This window comes from Dermochelys coriacea, chromosome 1, assembly GCF_009764565.3.
Source record: "Dermochelys coriacea isolate rDerCor1 chromosome 1, rDerCor1.pri.v4, whole genome shotgun sequence".
In the NCBI taxonomy this organism is placed as follows: domain Eukaryota; kingdom Metazoa; phylum Chordata; order Testudines; family Dermochelyidae; genus Dermochelys; species Dermochelys coriacea.
The window spans coordinates 307206070-307219900 of record NC_050068.2 but is presented as its reverse complement, the minus strand read 5'-3'; the positions used below and the strand labels follow the sequence as shown (position 1 = coordinate 307219900).

At 37.6% G+C, this 13831-nt stretch overlaps 1 protein-coding gene across 1 annotated transcript in view; it reads left to right on the top strand.

Annotated features, from left to right (window-relative positions):
* Window positions 1-13831, top strand: part of CTTNBP2 (cortactin binding protein 2) — a 187461-nt gene that overhangs the window by 71962 nt on the left and 101668 nt on the right. The window contains 2 exon segments of the mRNA XM_038387405.2: window positions 5594-5797; window positions 12544-12643. Of these exon segments, the coding sequence (XP_038243333.1) occupies window positions 5594-5797; window positions 12544-12643 (304 nt within the window).

The window sequence follows — 13831 nt, the reverse complement described above, 5'->3', positions numbered from 1 at the left end:
AGGTTTTGGTGCTGTCAGTCTCGGTCCTGGAAGACTCCTCCAGCCCTTTCTATGCTTCAGTCCCTGAGGATGTCTCCTCCTTTGTGAGATGATGTGAATCCCTAACGCTGCTAGTATGCTTCTCTCCCAGGAACAACTACTCTTTACCAATGGGATCCAGTAGCAATGCCCCTCTCTAATCCAGGGAGTTAGACTAAATATCCTGTCTCAGCAGTTCTAAGGACTGCCTAGGTTAGTCCTTGTGCCATCTGGTATGGGCTTCAGGTTTCACCCAGACATTCAGGACCTCCCATTCTTCATCCAATTGTATGAGGCATTTCTATAGTTTCTTGGAATAACACCTGTCAATTTTCCTTCCCTAGTCATCCCTTTAACTCTTTGGCTATGAGAGCATACTCGGAGGGAGCTCCTTCTCTTCCCCATCTACACCTTGGTGGTCAACAGACCACAAAATATCAGGTCATAAACTCACCACTCCTCACTCTTCCATATCTGCTAAGAGAGAGCGAGCTACAGGATTTAACGGTGGGCGTTTGCTTCACTATATTTCATGGGGACAAAGCTGTCCTGCATCCTAATCCCATATTGTTACCAATAGCTGTCTGAATGCCACTCCAATCCGATGATAAATCAGGATTTTCCAGACCTCATTTGAATCCAGGGGAAGTTAGACGTCATACTGTAGAAACTTGAGTTTTTATTTGATAAGACAAAATCATTAAGGAAATTAATTACAATCTGTGTAGTTTTACAGTGACAGTAGGACAAAAGCCACCTTTGTATATCTATCAGCTCTACATATGGAGAGCTGTTTTACATGTTAACTAGGTCAGTGGTTCGCCTCTTGTTCAGGGAAAGCCCCTGGTGGGCCGGACTGATTTGTTTACCTGCTGCGTCCACAGGTTCGGCGAATCGCCGCTCCCACTGGCTACGGTTCGCCGCTCTAGGCTGGCCGCCCTTCCCACAGCCCCCATTGGCCTGGAGCGGCGAACCGCGGCCAGTAGGAGCCGTGATCAGCCGAACTTGTGGACGTGGCAGGTAAACAAACCGGTCCAGCCCACCAGGGGCTTTCCCTGAACAAGCGGCGGACCGGCTTTGAGAATCACTGAACTAGATGACGGTACATCAAGCTGGCCGGATCACTCTTTTGTGATTAAGGCAGTTTTGATGCCATACCTTCATAATGCTAGAAATCTGTCAGTCTGCTACATGGTATTCTTAACCTGTGTTTTGAGAACACTTTTCAGTCAATGTGGCATCTAGATATGATCCTTGCTTGGTTGTATTGCTTGTCAAACTCCTATATGTGGGAATATACAGAGGTAATTCTCAAAGAAGAAAGGTTATTCATCACAAACTGTTTGTGTCCTTTTCCCCTTGTAATTCAAATTTTATGGTTTAGGACTTTGAGGTTTAGTGAAGGGAGCTGAAGGAGTTTGGACCACTTGCTCTGAATGTTTGGTGCGGTCAGAGGGCTCTGGTGTGACTGTAACTGGGACTGCTTTCTACAAGATTTCTAAAGCTCAGTGGTAATGGGAACATATCCCATAAATTGGAATGTGCAGAAGTAGGTAAATACTAATAACTCTAATTATAGACCTAGAAACTGAGTCAGAGAGAAGAAAAGTCACTTGCCTGTGATCCCCCAGCAAAACATTGCAGTGACAGAATTTGTCGAAGCCCCTTGCTTTAAACTTTTAACCATATTTCCCCTTGTGTGTGTTTGCGTTCCTTAAATGTGGGGTTTGATAAGGAATTTAATCTGCCTTCATGTATTTTTGGGATATGCTAAGAGAACTAAGCTTTTATGTGCAGGATGATGTACAAACATGAAAGATCTGGTCCCTGCCTTGAAGTAGCTTATGCTTAGTAAAGGCAAAACAGACAGATAGTAGTTAGTTTGGTACATGGGGATAGATTTAAATAACACCTTTTTATTTACAATATATGGTTAGTAACTACCTGACCTGTCAACCCCTCCCCCTGATTTACCATCTTCGTTTATTTTGCCTTTTTAGAGGTTGAACTCTTGGAGGCAAAGATTCTTTTCTAGTGTTTGTACAGCACCTATCGTGTTATAGGCACTACTGGAAACAAACAATAGTATTTAGGTTTCCAAGCTCTCTCAATGGCCACAGATTCAGTTATTAAAAGTAACATTCAACTTAATTTAAACCTTATTTTTTTAATCTTTGCACAGAATGTTTAATATTTTAATTTGTAGCAACAAGATTTAACTGTCATTTAAAAATCAGTGTGCTGAAATGTTGTTTGTATTTTATTGTATAGTAAGTCCTGGTGAAAATCAGTCAGAATTTATTAATGTTCAAATCATAGTAAGCCGGATTGGTTAATATATTTCAAAGATTTTTAGAGTCAGATTGAAATCTGATGTTTCTTGGCAGGTCAGTAAATCCATGACTTAATTTCCTTTTAATGTGAAGTCAGTAGGAGTGGAAGACAGCCTATTCACTGAATTTTTTCTTTCATTAATGGCAAATCGGTTCACCCGCTTAGGTCAGTTTCTTAACAATGCAGCATTTGCTTTAAGAACACTGGAATAGTATCACTTTCTGTGGTGGAGTATTTTGGTTCTAAAGAAGAACAAACACTGTGATATAGAATAAAAGGAGATTACAAGTTGCATCAGTAATATGTCCTTTTATATCAACATGACAATACCTACAGCTTTAAATACAGCCGAGAAAAGAAACCCACCTTTTGTCATGTATGTTGAACAAGGTGTATGTGAAAAAGTGAAAATATACTCATAGTGTTTCTAGTTTGCTTTGATTCCTAAATATCCATGGATTTGACTTCCTAGAGAAATAAGTGTTTAAAACTGAAATGATTATAGTGACTTGGATTTCCATACCCCTGGAATTTCTTCTTTCTTTTTCTTCTTAGTTTTGCATCGCTCTTCAATTTGAGTATGTATTTATTCAGTTCATTCCAATATTGATTGATTTTTTCCTTTGTATGTGATTGGCTTAGAAGGTAAATAGGATATGAGGAGAGATTGATCTCGGCTTTGAAATTAACCATCTCCACATTCTGAAGCTGATGCCAGAAGCTGTTTTTCTATCCCTCTGCCCTTCATCACTGTATGTCCTGCAAGCTGTCACAGATGCTTCACTTTTGCATATGAAACTATATACCTTACTGATATTTCCTAACCCTATTATACAGTATCCTGGATGAATACAAATCTGTTATTCTGCTTTGCAGAAGTTGATAACAGAAGTTAAAATTTGCGTTTATGTGATTACTTGGTTTGTGCAGTAGAAGCTTTTCATCCATTCTTAATCTAGCACAATGAGTTTCATAACTGGAATGCAACAGTATATTTCGAGAAGCTGAAAATGAGAATAGAGGTATCAGATGTCCGTTTACAGTAATGCACAATAAGCATTCTTTCTCTGATATTCTTATTAATGATGCTGAAAAATCTTGTGCTACTTTTCAACAAAAGCAGAAATCTCAGAAATGTCGTTAATGTTTCAAAATGGCTTGGCATAGTGAACCTTATGTGTTCAGTAAAGTGTTAAGCCCCCTACCTCCCAGTGTTCAAAAATCATTCCAGCACAATCAAGACTAATTCCTAAAATGGAAAAGCAAGTTCAGACAAAGAGGATTAACATCTAAGGAGATGCTGATACACTAGATATATCCACAGGAAGCAGTATAAAAAACACAAGTGAAATACAATAAAGTCAGATAATACCTTTAGTTAGTTCAAACAAAATTTCTACCTACAGTAACGGTTTAAACACAGGCTTACAAGATGATACAAGGCAGAAACAATGGAAAGAAAAACAACTTTCATAATTGTATTTTATTTTTCTTTCCATTATTCCTCGGTCACTTTTGAACCTTGTAAGAATAAATGTTCAAACATCTGAACTGCAACTTTATATGTATAGTATTTCTGACTTCTCAAAAGGTGTAGTTTGGTTTATATTTTTGTTAGTAAAGAAAAAATAGTTCTTGAGGATTTTTCTGTAATCTAAAAAACACAAGGTATAGAATTTATGAGAAGTAATTTAAATTGTATTAATCTTATTTTGTAAACTTCTAGATACTCTTTTGTAGCCTGTTTTTAAAAATAAGAGTAAAACTATCGATTATATCTTCATACAACTTCAAAGTTGGCCTTCAATTTGAAGTAGTATACCATGTAACTTTAAATGATTGATATGGCTGCTGATATATATGGTAGTGGTTTTTTATAGTTGCCTATAAAATTTATAAAAAATTATAAAATGAGTAATAAGTTAATTTATCTTTCTGAAAGTACTGCAAATAAATGTTATGCTGCCTTTCTGTACTATAGTAGTAAAATTTATTTTATTATAAAATTATCAAGCTAAAAGTACCTTATTTTGAAAACAATTCTAAAAGAATTCCAATTAATTATTTTTGTTAGTTTGAGCTGGGAATCTGACTATGTACTTTGTTATATTATCAGATTTGAGTATCATATATGTGCTTGTGCACATACAAGCGCTGCAAATAGAGTAATCTATTAAAAAAATGAAAAATGGTGTGAATTCTCATTTTCAAAGGGTAAAGTGTGTGTGTGTACACACACACACACAAATATATTAACATTTATATTTTTCAATCTTTTTTCCTGTTTTCTTTTGCAGTCTTTTGATCAAGGAAGAGTACACAAAGTCTTCCATACTATATGCAGCAGACTGCATGCATTTAACAAACTCTCTTCTAAAGCTGCTAAGTAATAATATGTGGAATGTCTAACAAGATAACTACTAAGATTTCTAAAGCTGTTTTGTAGATTGCCATTTTCATTGGATGACTTGAAAACTTTTATCAGTAATTTTGATGTAACTAGCTACTTATTCTACATTGGCTCTTCTCTCAAAATAAAATAGAAATCACAGTACTGCTGAGTAAAATGAACATATATATTAAGGCAAAGTTCAACAACAAATATGTATATTACAGGGCTTCTGCAAATCTTTATGTTGAACTGTCCCCTTGTTAATTCTTTATTTTTAAAGTATAACTGAAGCACTTTGAACCAATTTGTCTATCTTATTTGGCTATGATACTCTTTCAGGTTTAAATATTATTATATATTAGGTTAAGATTTTGAATAAAAATCAAGTTTGAAGATGAAAGTAAAAAGCACCTACTTATGTGAAAATATATGTTTTTTTTATTTTTATGATTTTGAATGATTTTAAATTTAGCTACAATTAAACTAAAGCCAGAATTGTATAAGATTTGTATTAGTTTTTGAACTTAAGGTAGTAATGTCAGAAATTTTGGACTGTGGAAGTTGTTTGTGATGTTCCCAAAGTGTTTATTTGTGTTAACCCATGATGATAGAATCCTATTAATTTGAGTTAACAATGAACATAACTTCTTACCACTGTGTGTAATTTTAATTATCTTTTGATGTAGGGAAAAAATAGCATTACAAGACTCATGCTAAACCATAACAGACCCTATAGTGTTGATGAACCTGTTTAGGTTTTCTTTTATATATTTGAATAGCTCAGAAATAATGCACAGCCTTAATATATTCATGTGTCTTCCCTCTAACATCTGTCGCTTTAACTCGCAGGCTGGTCTCCCTCCCTAACCCCTTTGTTAATGAGTGGTGGTCCTGTCCCCCTGGGTGGCAGGCCCGCCCTTCTTCACCAAACTGCTGCCCAGGGAAATGTCACTTTATTGTCAATGCTGCTTAATGAAGAAGGATTGGACATTAATTATTTCTGTGAAGATGGTTATTCTGCCTTGTATTCTGCTGCTATGAATGGACATACAGGTAAGGAATTCACAGTTTTGTTAAACCATATACATAAAGTAATGGAAGCAGTAACAATTTGAAAATAAAGCCCACTTTGTGCCTGATCCAAAATCGGTTTGAAGTCAAAGAAGAGACTTCCATGAGCTTCTGATCAGATGTTTTATCAGTAAGAATGTCCGTAGATGATAAATTTGAGCAAAATATCTGTTGGCGTATACTTCCATTTCAAGTCTGTTGTCAGTGATTTTCTGTGGAAGAGATAACGGATTCCATTATTAGTATGAAATTAGAGATGAGAGATTTTTTTTTTTAAAAAAAGAGAGTACTTGTGGCACCTTAGAGACTAACTAATTTATTTGAGCATAAGCTTTCTTGAACTACCACTCACTTCATCGGATGCAAAAAGTGATTTTATCTAAGCAAGTTAAAACAAAGTAGTGTCGTTTATTCAAATGAATTTGAACATGCATTATGTATAGGTAATTCTTATGCTTGAAATGTATGTTGGTAAGAAAGTAAAATGCTCCATCTAAAATTACTTTCATTTGAAACAAACTAGCCGTAATTTCCTCTACATAACAGATAACTGATGTGAGCCTTTGTAAATTCATCATGTATTTGTTAACTTCTGTTTCTATTTAATTAAAAAAAAAGAGTTCTAGAAAAGTTCAAGTGCCTGAAGCCTTTCAGCGGTATGCTGTTTTGCACCATTTTCTAATCTGATCCAACTAAGTGTCAAGTATATTAGAAATAAACAAAATATTTCATTTGATACAAACCAGGAACAATATTTTTAAAAATAGCTGATACAAGTGTACCACACTTGCCTTTTTACGAGCACTTTCTCTCTAAAAATTTGAAGATACAAACTAAATCTGAATCAGTATTGATATAAAATTCTGCTTGGTATAGACAATGCAAACCCTATATTTTTCCGCTCTGAGACATCACAGTTGAAATCCTGTCTCCACTGGAGTCAATGGAAGTTTTGCAATTGATTTCAGTAAAGCTAGGATTTTACCCCAGGAGAGGTGATGGAGTATAGTGGGTTTGATTTATAGTTACTGTTTTTAATATTGTGGGTTTAGATTTATTAAGTGGAGATTGTATGGGGAGTTTCTAATTATGTGACTGGTCTTAAATTGTTACAGAAAGACTGTTTTAATTTTGTTATGTTCACAGGCCATGTTTTCAAACTAAAAGCATAAAATTAGCTCCTAAATTCATAATTAGGCACCTAAACAAATGGCCTGATTTTCAGATGTGCTGACTACCCAGCAGCTCCTATTGATCTCAATGGGAGTTTATGGGAACTCGTTTTACCCTTGAAATACCCAATAAGAAAGTTCTATAGAATTAATGGAGACAGTATTCTTTAAATATTTGATTACTGTAATATAAGTCTTATAATTGTAGCTGAATATATTATGTAATTTTTAGGTATTAGATTGTTGCTTTTTAAAATAAGTAATATATTGCAGTAGTTTTGATTCTACATCTACATTTAGAACCAATAGTATCTGAAAAATATTTAATAATTGTATGAGTCAGGTTTTCACCGTTTTCTTAGCTACCAACTGGCTTGTATAAAAAAGGGCTCTCATTTGTTTCTGGTGTCATCTTAAAGTACAGGTTTCAGAGTAGCAGCTGTGTTAGTCTGTATCCGCAAAAAGAACAGGAGTACTTGTGGCACCTTAGAGACTAACAAATTTATTTGAGCATAAGCTTTCGTGGGCTACAGCCCACTTCATCGGATGCATAGAATGGAACATATAGTAAGAAGATAGATATAGATATATACACACACATACAGAGAAGGTGGAAGTTGCCATACAAACTGTACGAGGCTAATTAATTAAGACGAGCTATTATCAGCAGGAGAAAAACACTTTTGTAGTGATAATCAAGATGGCCCATTTAGACAGTTGACAAGAAAGTATGAGGCTACTTAACTTGGGGAAATAGATTCAATATGTGTAATGTCCCAGCCATTCCCAGTCTCTAGTCAAACCCAAGTTAATGGTATCTAGTTTGCATATTAATTCAGCAGTTTCTCGTTGGAGTCTGTTTTTGAAGCTTTTCTGTTGCAAAATTGCCACCCTTAAAGTACAGTATATGCTAGTTGAGACCTCTCTGAAAAATCAGATTTGTTAAAATTGATGGTAGAAAGGTTGTAATTTTTAACTTAAATTCAGACAAACATATTTATTTGTATTTGTAACTTCAAAACTGATCCATTATATATTTTCTAATAGCTTAAGAAAGTGTCATGATGAAGTACTTACAGTAGACAGTCCTGGCTTAATTGACCATGAGAACAGGAATGATACTGATCTGAATCCGGGGATGGGAAAATGGTTAAATGACTCTTAGTTTGAGGGACTGTGGATTGAATTGAGTAGTTTTCAGTAGCAGGTTACTAGCAGACAACTTACAGGCATAGTTTTTTCCCCTTCTGTGGAAGGACATCACCCATGAGCTTACCAGAGAGTGATATCCACACCATTTGTTTGCTGAGTGAGAATAGTGTATTCTGGATTGCAGTTGGGATGGTTAAAGGGGATTTGGAGACTTGCAGAACCAGTCTCTCCCCCGAAGCAGCTCCTTTTGTTCCTCTTGGGCAGTAGCTGGCTGGAAAAGAAGCATAGCATAATGTACCTCCACACGCACACACCCCCGCCCCCCTTCCCCCCCGCCCCCGGATGCATGGGATAGGTTAAAGGCAGAGGCAGACTGTAGCTGCTCTTCACCAATTCTCAGTTGAAATATGGTCCTTTAGGATTGATAGACAATTGATGAAAGGTAGAGCAGTCCTTAAACTGCTAAACCATGCTAGGGCTGGTGCAAATCGACCCACAGGAGCAGGGAGCTGTAACCAGCACCCTGACAGTGGCACTCCTTGCCATGCTCCTGTGCTGAGAATTTGGCCTGGGCTCCTTGTTGCAAGAGAGATGAGAACACTCAGGATATTCTTTCCAAGTCTATTCACAGTAGGTACAAAGTTCCTGTTCTTAGGCCGTTCCACTTTGAGAGCTCCAGCTACAACCATTTTCAGGACATTTAGCCCACAGCAGCTTTTCTCTGCTTTCCATGCAAATACTGTCCCCAATTCTGGGGGGTGTGTGGGTGTGTGTGTGTTAATGCATGCCCCAAAATATTAACTAAACACTCCTTTTTTGTTTGAATGGATTCTGAGAAACTGTTTTTCCCATTTGGTCTCAGTAACCAGTCTGTGGGAAATTGAGCAAATCAGTTTGCCAATCCATCTTTGTTTGACCTGCTAACAAAACGGGAGCCACTTCAACCTATTACACTTTGAAAAGGATCTTCTGCTTTTGGACACAAAATGTGTCACACATGATTGAGCTAATCCATACAAGTTTCTATATTATATTGATAGTCCCAACCATTCATTCAGACACTGGAGGTGGCAGAGGGAGGGAGAATGGAATGGTAAATCCAGCTGAAAAACCCAGGAGATATGAAGAGGACAGTACTTCTTGGAATCAACTATAGAAAATTATGTGCATTAACTGTACTCCGTGTTCAGCTACAACAGCGATGGGTGCCTCTTAAATATTTGAGATTCGTAGACATACCTGTTTTGTCATTCCTTTATCGCATTTACCATAACCGCTATCAAGGACTTTGAGAAGGAGCAGAAAGGATGCTGGCCAAATACTAAGAACTGGTGTAAGGGAACCTCTTTTCATTTTATTCCAAAGAGATTTTAGGGGTTGGCAAGAAAGAACTCATATTTTAAATTAAATAGATGTTTGGATTAAGATGGAGATGGATGAAGGAAAGACAGAAAAGAAGTTATGATGGTATTGGCATTTGTCAGAGCAGTACTTCTGCTGAGAAACAATTTACCAGTATATCTGTATTTTTCACTGGATTTCAGTTATAAATACAAATGTTAGGCAAAGTAGCTGAATGGGGGCTTCTTGATGGTTTGCAAAAGTCTTTCAGATGAACTTTCTAGTATAGGGCTAGCTTATAATGGCTGCGATGTTCAAAAATAGGTTCCTAAAGTTAGGCTTTATAAATTTGTTAGTCTCTAAGGTGCCACAAATACTCCTTTTCTTTTTTGAGAATACAGACTAACACGGCTGCTACTCTGAAACTCCTTACTCAGGCTCATAAAAGTTTGACCTAAGTTTCAAAAGTGCGAAGTACCCAGTAGCTTTCATTGACTTGGCTTAAAAGTGAAATCCTTGCTGATCCTAAACACAAAAAAGAAGCTTACAAGAAGTGGAAGATTGGACAAATGACCAGGGAAGAGTATAAAAATATTGCTCAGGCATGCAGGAGTGAAATCAGGAAGGCCAAATCACACCTGGAGTTGCAGCTAGCAAGAGATGTTAAGAGTAACAAGAAGGGTTTCTTCAGGTATGTTAGCAACAAGAAGAAAGTCAAGGAAAGTTTGGGCCCCCTTACTGAATGAGGAAGGCAACCTAGTGACAGAGAATGTGGAAAAAGCTAATGTACTCCATGCTTTTTTTGCCTCTGTCTTCACGAACAAGGTCAGCTCCCAGACTACTGCACCGGGCAGCACAGCATGGGGAGGAGATGATCAGCCCTCTATGGAGAAAGAAGTGGTTCGGGACTATTTAGAAAAGCTGGACGAGCACAAGTCCATGGGGCTGGATGCGCTGCATCCAAGAGTGCTAAAGGAGTTGGGGGATGTGATTGCAGAGCCATTGGCCATTGTCTTTGAAAACTCATGGTGATCGGGGGAGGTCCCGGACAACTGGAAAAAGGCTAATGTAGTGTCCATCTTTAAAAAAGGGAAGAAGGAGGATCCTGGGAACTATAGGCCAATCAGCCTCACCTCAGTCCCTGGAAAAATCATGGAGCAGGTCCTCAAGGAATCAATTCTGAAGCACTTAGAGGAGAGGAAAGTGATCAGGAACAGTCAGCATGGATTCACCAAGGGCAAGTCATGCCTGACTAATCCAATTGCCTTCTATGACGAGATAACTGGCTCTGTGGATGAGGGGAAAGCAGTGGACATGTTGTTCCTTGACTTTAGCAAAGCTTTTGACATGGTCTCCCACAGTATTCTTGCCAGCAAGTTAAAGAAGTGTGGGCTGGATGAATGGACTATAAGGTGGATAGAAGGTTGGCTAGATTGTCGGGCTCAATGGGTAATGATCAATGGCTCCATGTCTAGTTGGCAGCCGGTATCAAGTGGAGTGCTCCAAGGGTCGGTCCTTGGGCTGGTTTTGTTCAATATCTTCATAAACGATCTGGAGGATGGTGTGGATTGCACCCTCGGCAAGTTTGCAGATGACACTAAACTGGGAGGAGAGGTAGATACGCTGGAGGGTAGGGATAGGATACAGAGGGCCCTAGACAAATTAGAGGATTAGGACAAAAGAAATCTGATGAGGTTCAACAAGGACAAGTGCAGATTCCTGCATTTAGGACAGAAGAATCCCATGCACCACTACAGACTAGGGACCGAATGGCTAGGCAGCAGTTCTAGGGGTTACAGTGGATGAGAAGCTGGATATGAGTCAGCAGTGTGCCCTTGTTGCCAAGAAAGCCAAAGGCATTTTGGGATTTATAAGTAGGGGCTTTGCCAGCAGATAGAGGGATGTGATCGGTCCCCTCTGTTCAACATTGGTGAGGCCTCATCTGGGGTACTGTGTCCAGTTTTGGGCCCCACACTACAAGAAGGATGTGAAAAAATTGGAAAACGTCCAGCGAAGGGCAACAAAAATGATTAGGGGACTGGAAAACATGATTTATGAGGAAAGGCTGAGGGAACTGGGATTGTTTAGTCTGCGGATGAGAAGAATGAGGAGGGGATTTGATAGCTGCTTCTAACTACCTGAAAGGGGGTTCCAAAGAGAATGTATCTAGACTGTTCTCAGTGGTAGCAGATGACAGAACGAGGAATAATGGTCTCAAGTTGCAGTGGGAGAGGTTTAGGTTGGATATTAGGAAAAACTTTTTCACTAGGAGGGTGGTGAAACACTGGAATGCATTACCTAGGGCGGTGGTGGAAACTCTTTCCTTAGAAGTTTTTAAGGTCAGGCTTGAGAAAGCCCTGGCTGGGATGATTTTTAATTGGGGTTGGTCCTGCTTTGAGCAGGGGCTTGGACTAGATGATCTCCTGAGGTCCCTTCCAACCCTGATATTCTATGATTCTATGATTGACTTAATACAGCCTTGAAACTTTATTATGCAGAAGAAAAATGCTGCTTCCTCTTTATTACTTTAATAGTTTATGTTTAACACAGTACTCTACTGTTTTCCTTTTTAAGTATTTTTTTTGTTTCTTCTGCTGCCTGATTGTGTACTTCCGGTTCCAAATGGCTGGTCAGTTCGTAACTCTGGTGTTTGTAACTCTGGGGTACGACTGTAACTATGGAAATTGTTCTTGTAAGAAATGTACTCTGAGCAGGTTATAGGCTTTCTTAAGTTTAAATGCATGTAAATGGCATTCCAATCTCTTGTGGAAGAAAAGCCAGAAAATTATATTATTAATATATACTTTAAATACCTTGAATGAATTGGCTGTGGAATGGGTGAATCAGTTTAATTTTCTACTCTTTCATTTAACACGTTATTCTGGAAAAAGTTCACTATAGAATGTGTTAAAGTTTGCAAGTGTAGTTCAGTTATAAAGTTATCCGTAGTAATATCATGTAATTTTAGAGCATTGTGACACCTGTGGAAGTTTTTAAAAGATCAAGTTTTAACATATCTCATTTATCTTGTCTCATCACTGTACATATGTGTCTACTTAATAGATTGTGTGAGATTGCTGCTGACTGCAGAAGCACAAGTTGATGCTGCTGATAAAAATGGCTTTACACCCTTGTGTTCAGCAGTTGCTCAGGGACATTTCAGGTAAGTGACATAAGTTTTTTTTTTTTCATGAAACTGTAGTACTCTTTAACCATTATATTTTTAGTTGTGCTTTTATCACGTATTGAAAGCAAAATACCCAATCTCATACTAATGTAACATTATGGTTGAGAATGTAAACAGATATGTATGTTTCCCATTGCAGCTTTAATTTGACCACCAATAGTGCACATGTACTATTTGTAACTGCACCATGACAATTACAGTTTCCTTGGGAATCATGACTTTGAATTTCCTGACTTTCTTATACACAGATTCTCAGCTATAATGTAAGCTTTTTCATTAATTTTCTTTGTTTGATTTTTCTAAAACAAAAAGGAGAGAGAGCAAAAAAGGAAGAGACTAATTCTACACTCAGATAAATAACTGCATTTATTTTAATTTGTGACATGAAATTCAAATGCATAAAATGTATTTGAAGTTCAAAAAAATTCTCTTTACACAATGATAGTCATTTAAAATCAAACAGAGTTTAACAAATAAAAAAAGTCCTAAATAATCTGACTAAAAATTCCTTCCCTTTTCAGTTGCTCAGCTTGCACTCCTATGTGCTGTCATAATTTATTTATTTGTATTGCAGTAGTGCCTAAGAGCCTTAGTCATGGAATAGTAACCCACCATACAATACAGAACAAAAAGACACTCTCTGCCCCTCCATCATAGAATCTTTCACACCCAACAAACTTGTATTTCTAGAGCAAAAATGCCTTTGAGACCTCCCTTCCTGACATAACTGAAAGAAGCAAAAAAGAGCTCAGTGCTTTTTTACTTTCCATTGCAGGACATTTAGAAGTGGAAATTCTGCCTTTGACTGAGTCTCTCTTGTGACATAATTGTATTGTGTGTTCTGCAGATCTTGCGTATTTTTAAGCACCACTTCTTCTTTAAAATGAGAGTGCAAGGAGCACTGAAGATTCTTGCTATATCTAGAAGGTTTTCAGATTCACAAACTCAGGGAGTACCGGGAAATGGATACTTGGGGTGGATGACCTGTAGGGATTCATGACATTTTCATTTATTTCTTAGTTTCTTGTTTTTTGTGTTTTTTAAGGGAAACATGGAATTTATCCAGACAGGTGTGTACTGAATCTGTAACCTTGTGGTCACATTGCTGCTATCCTTGTTTCCCAAAAACTCCCCCCCACCTCATCCCCGCCCCTTTCTCCATAT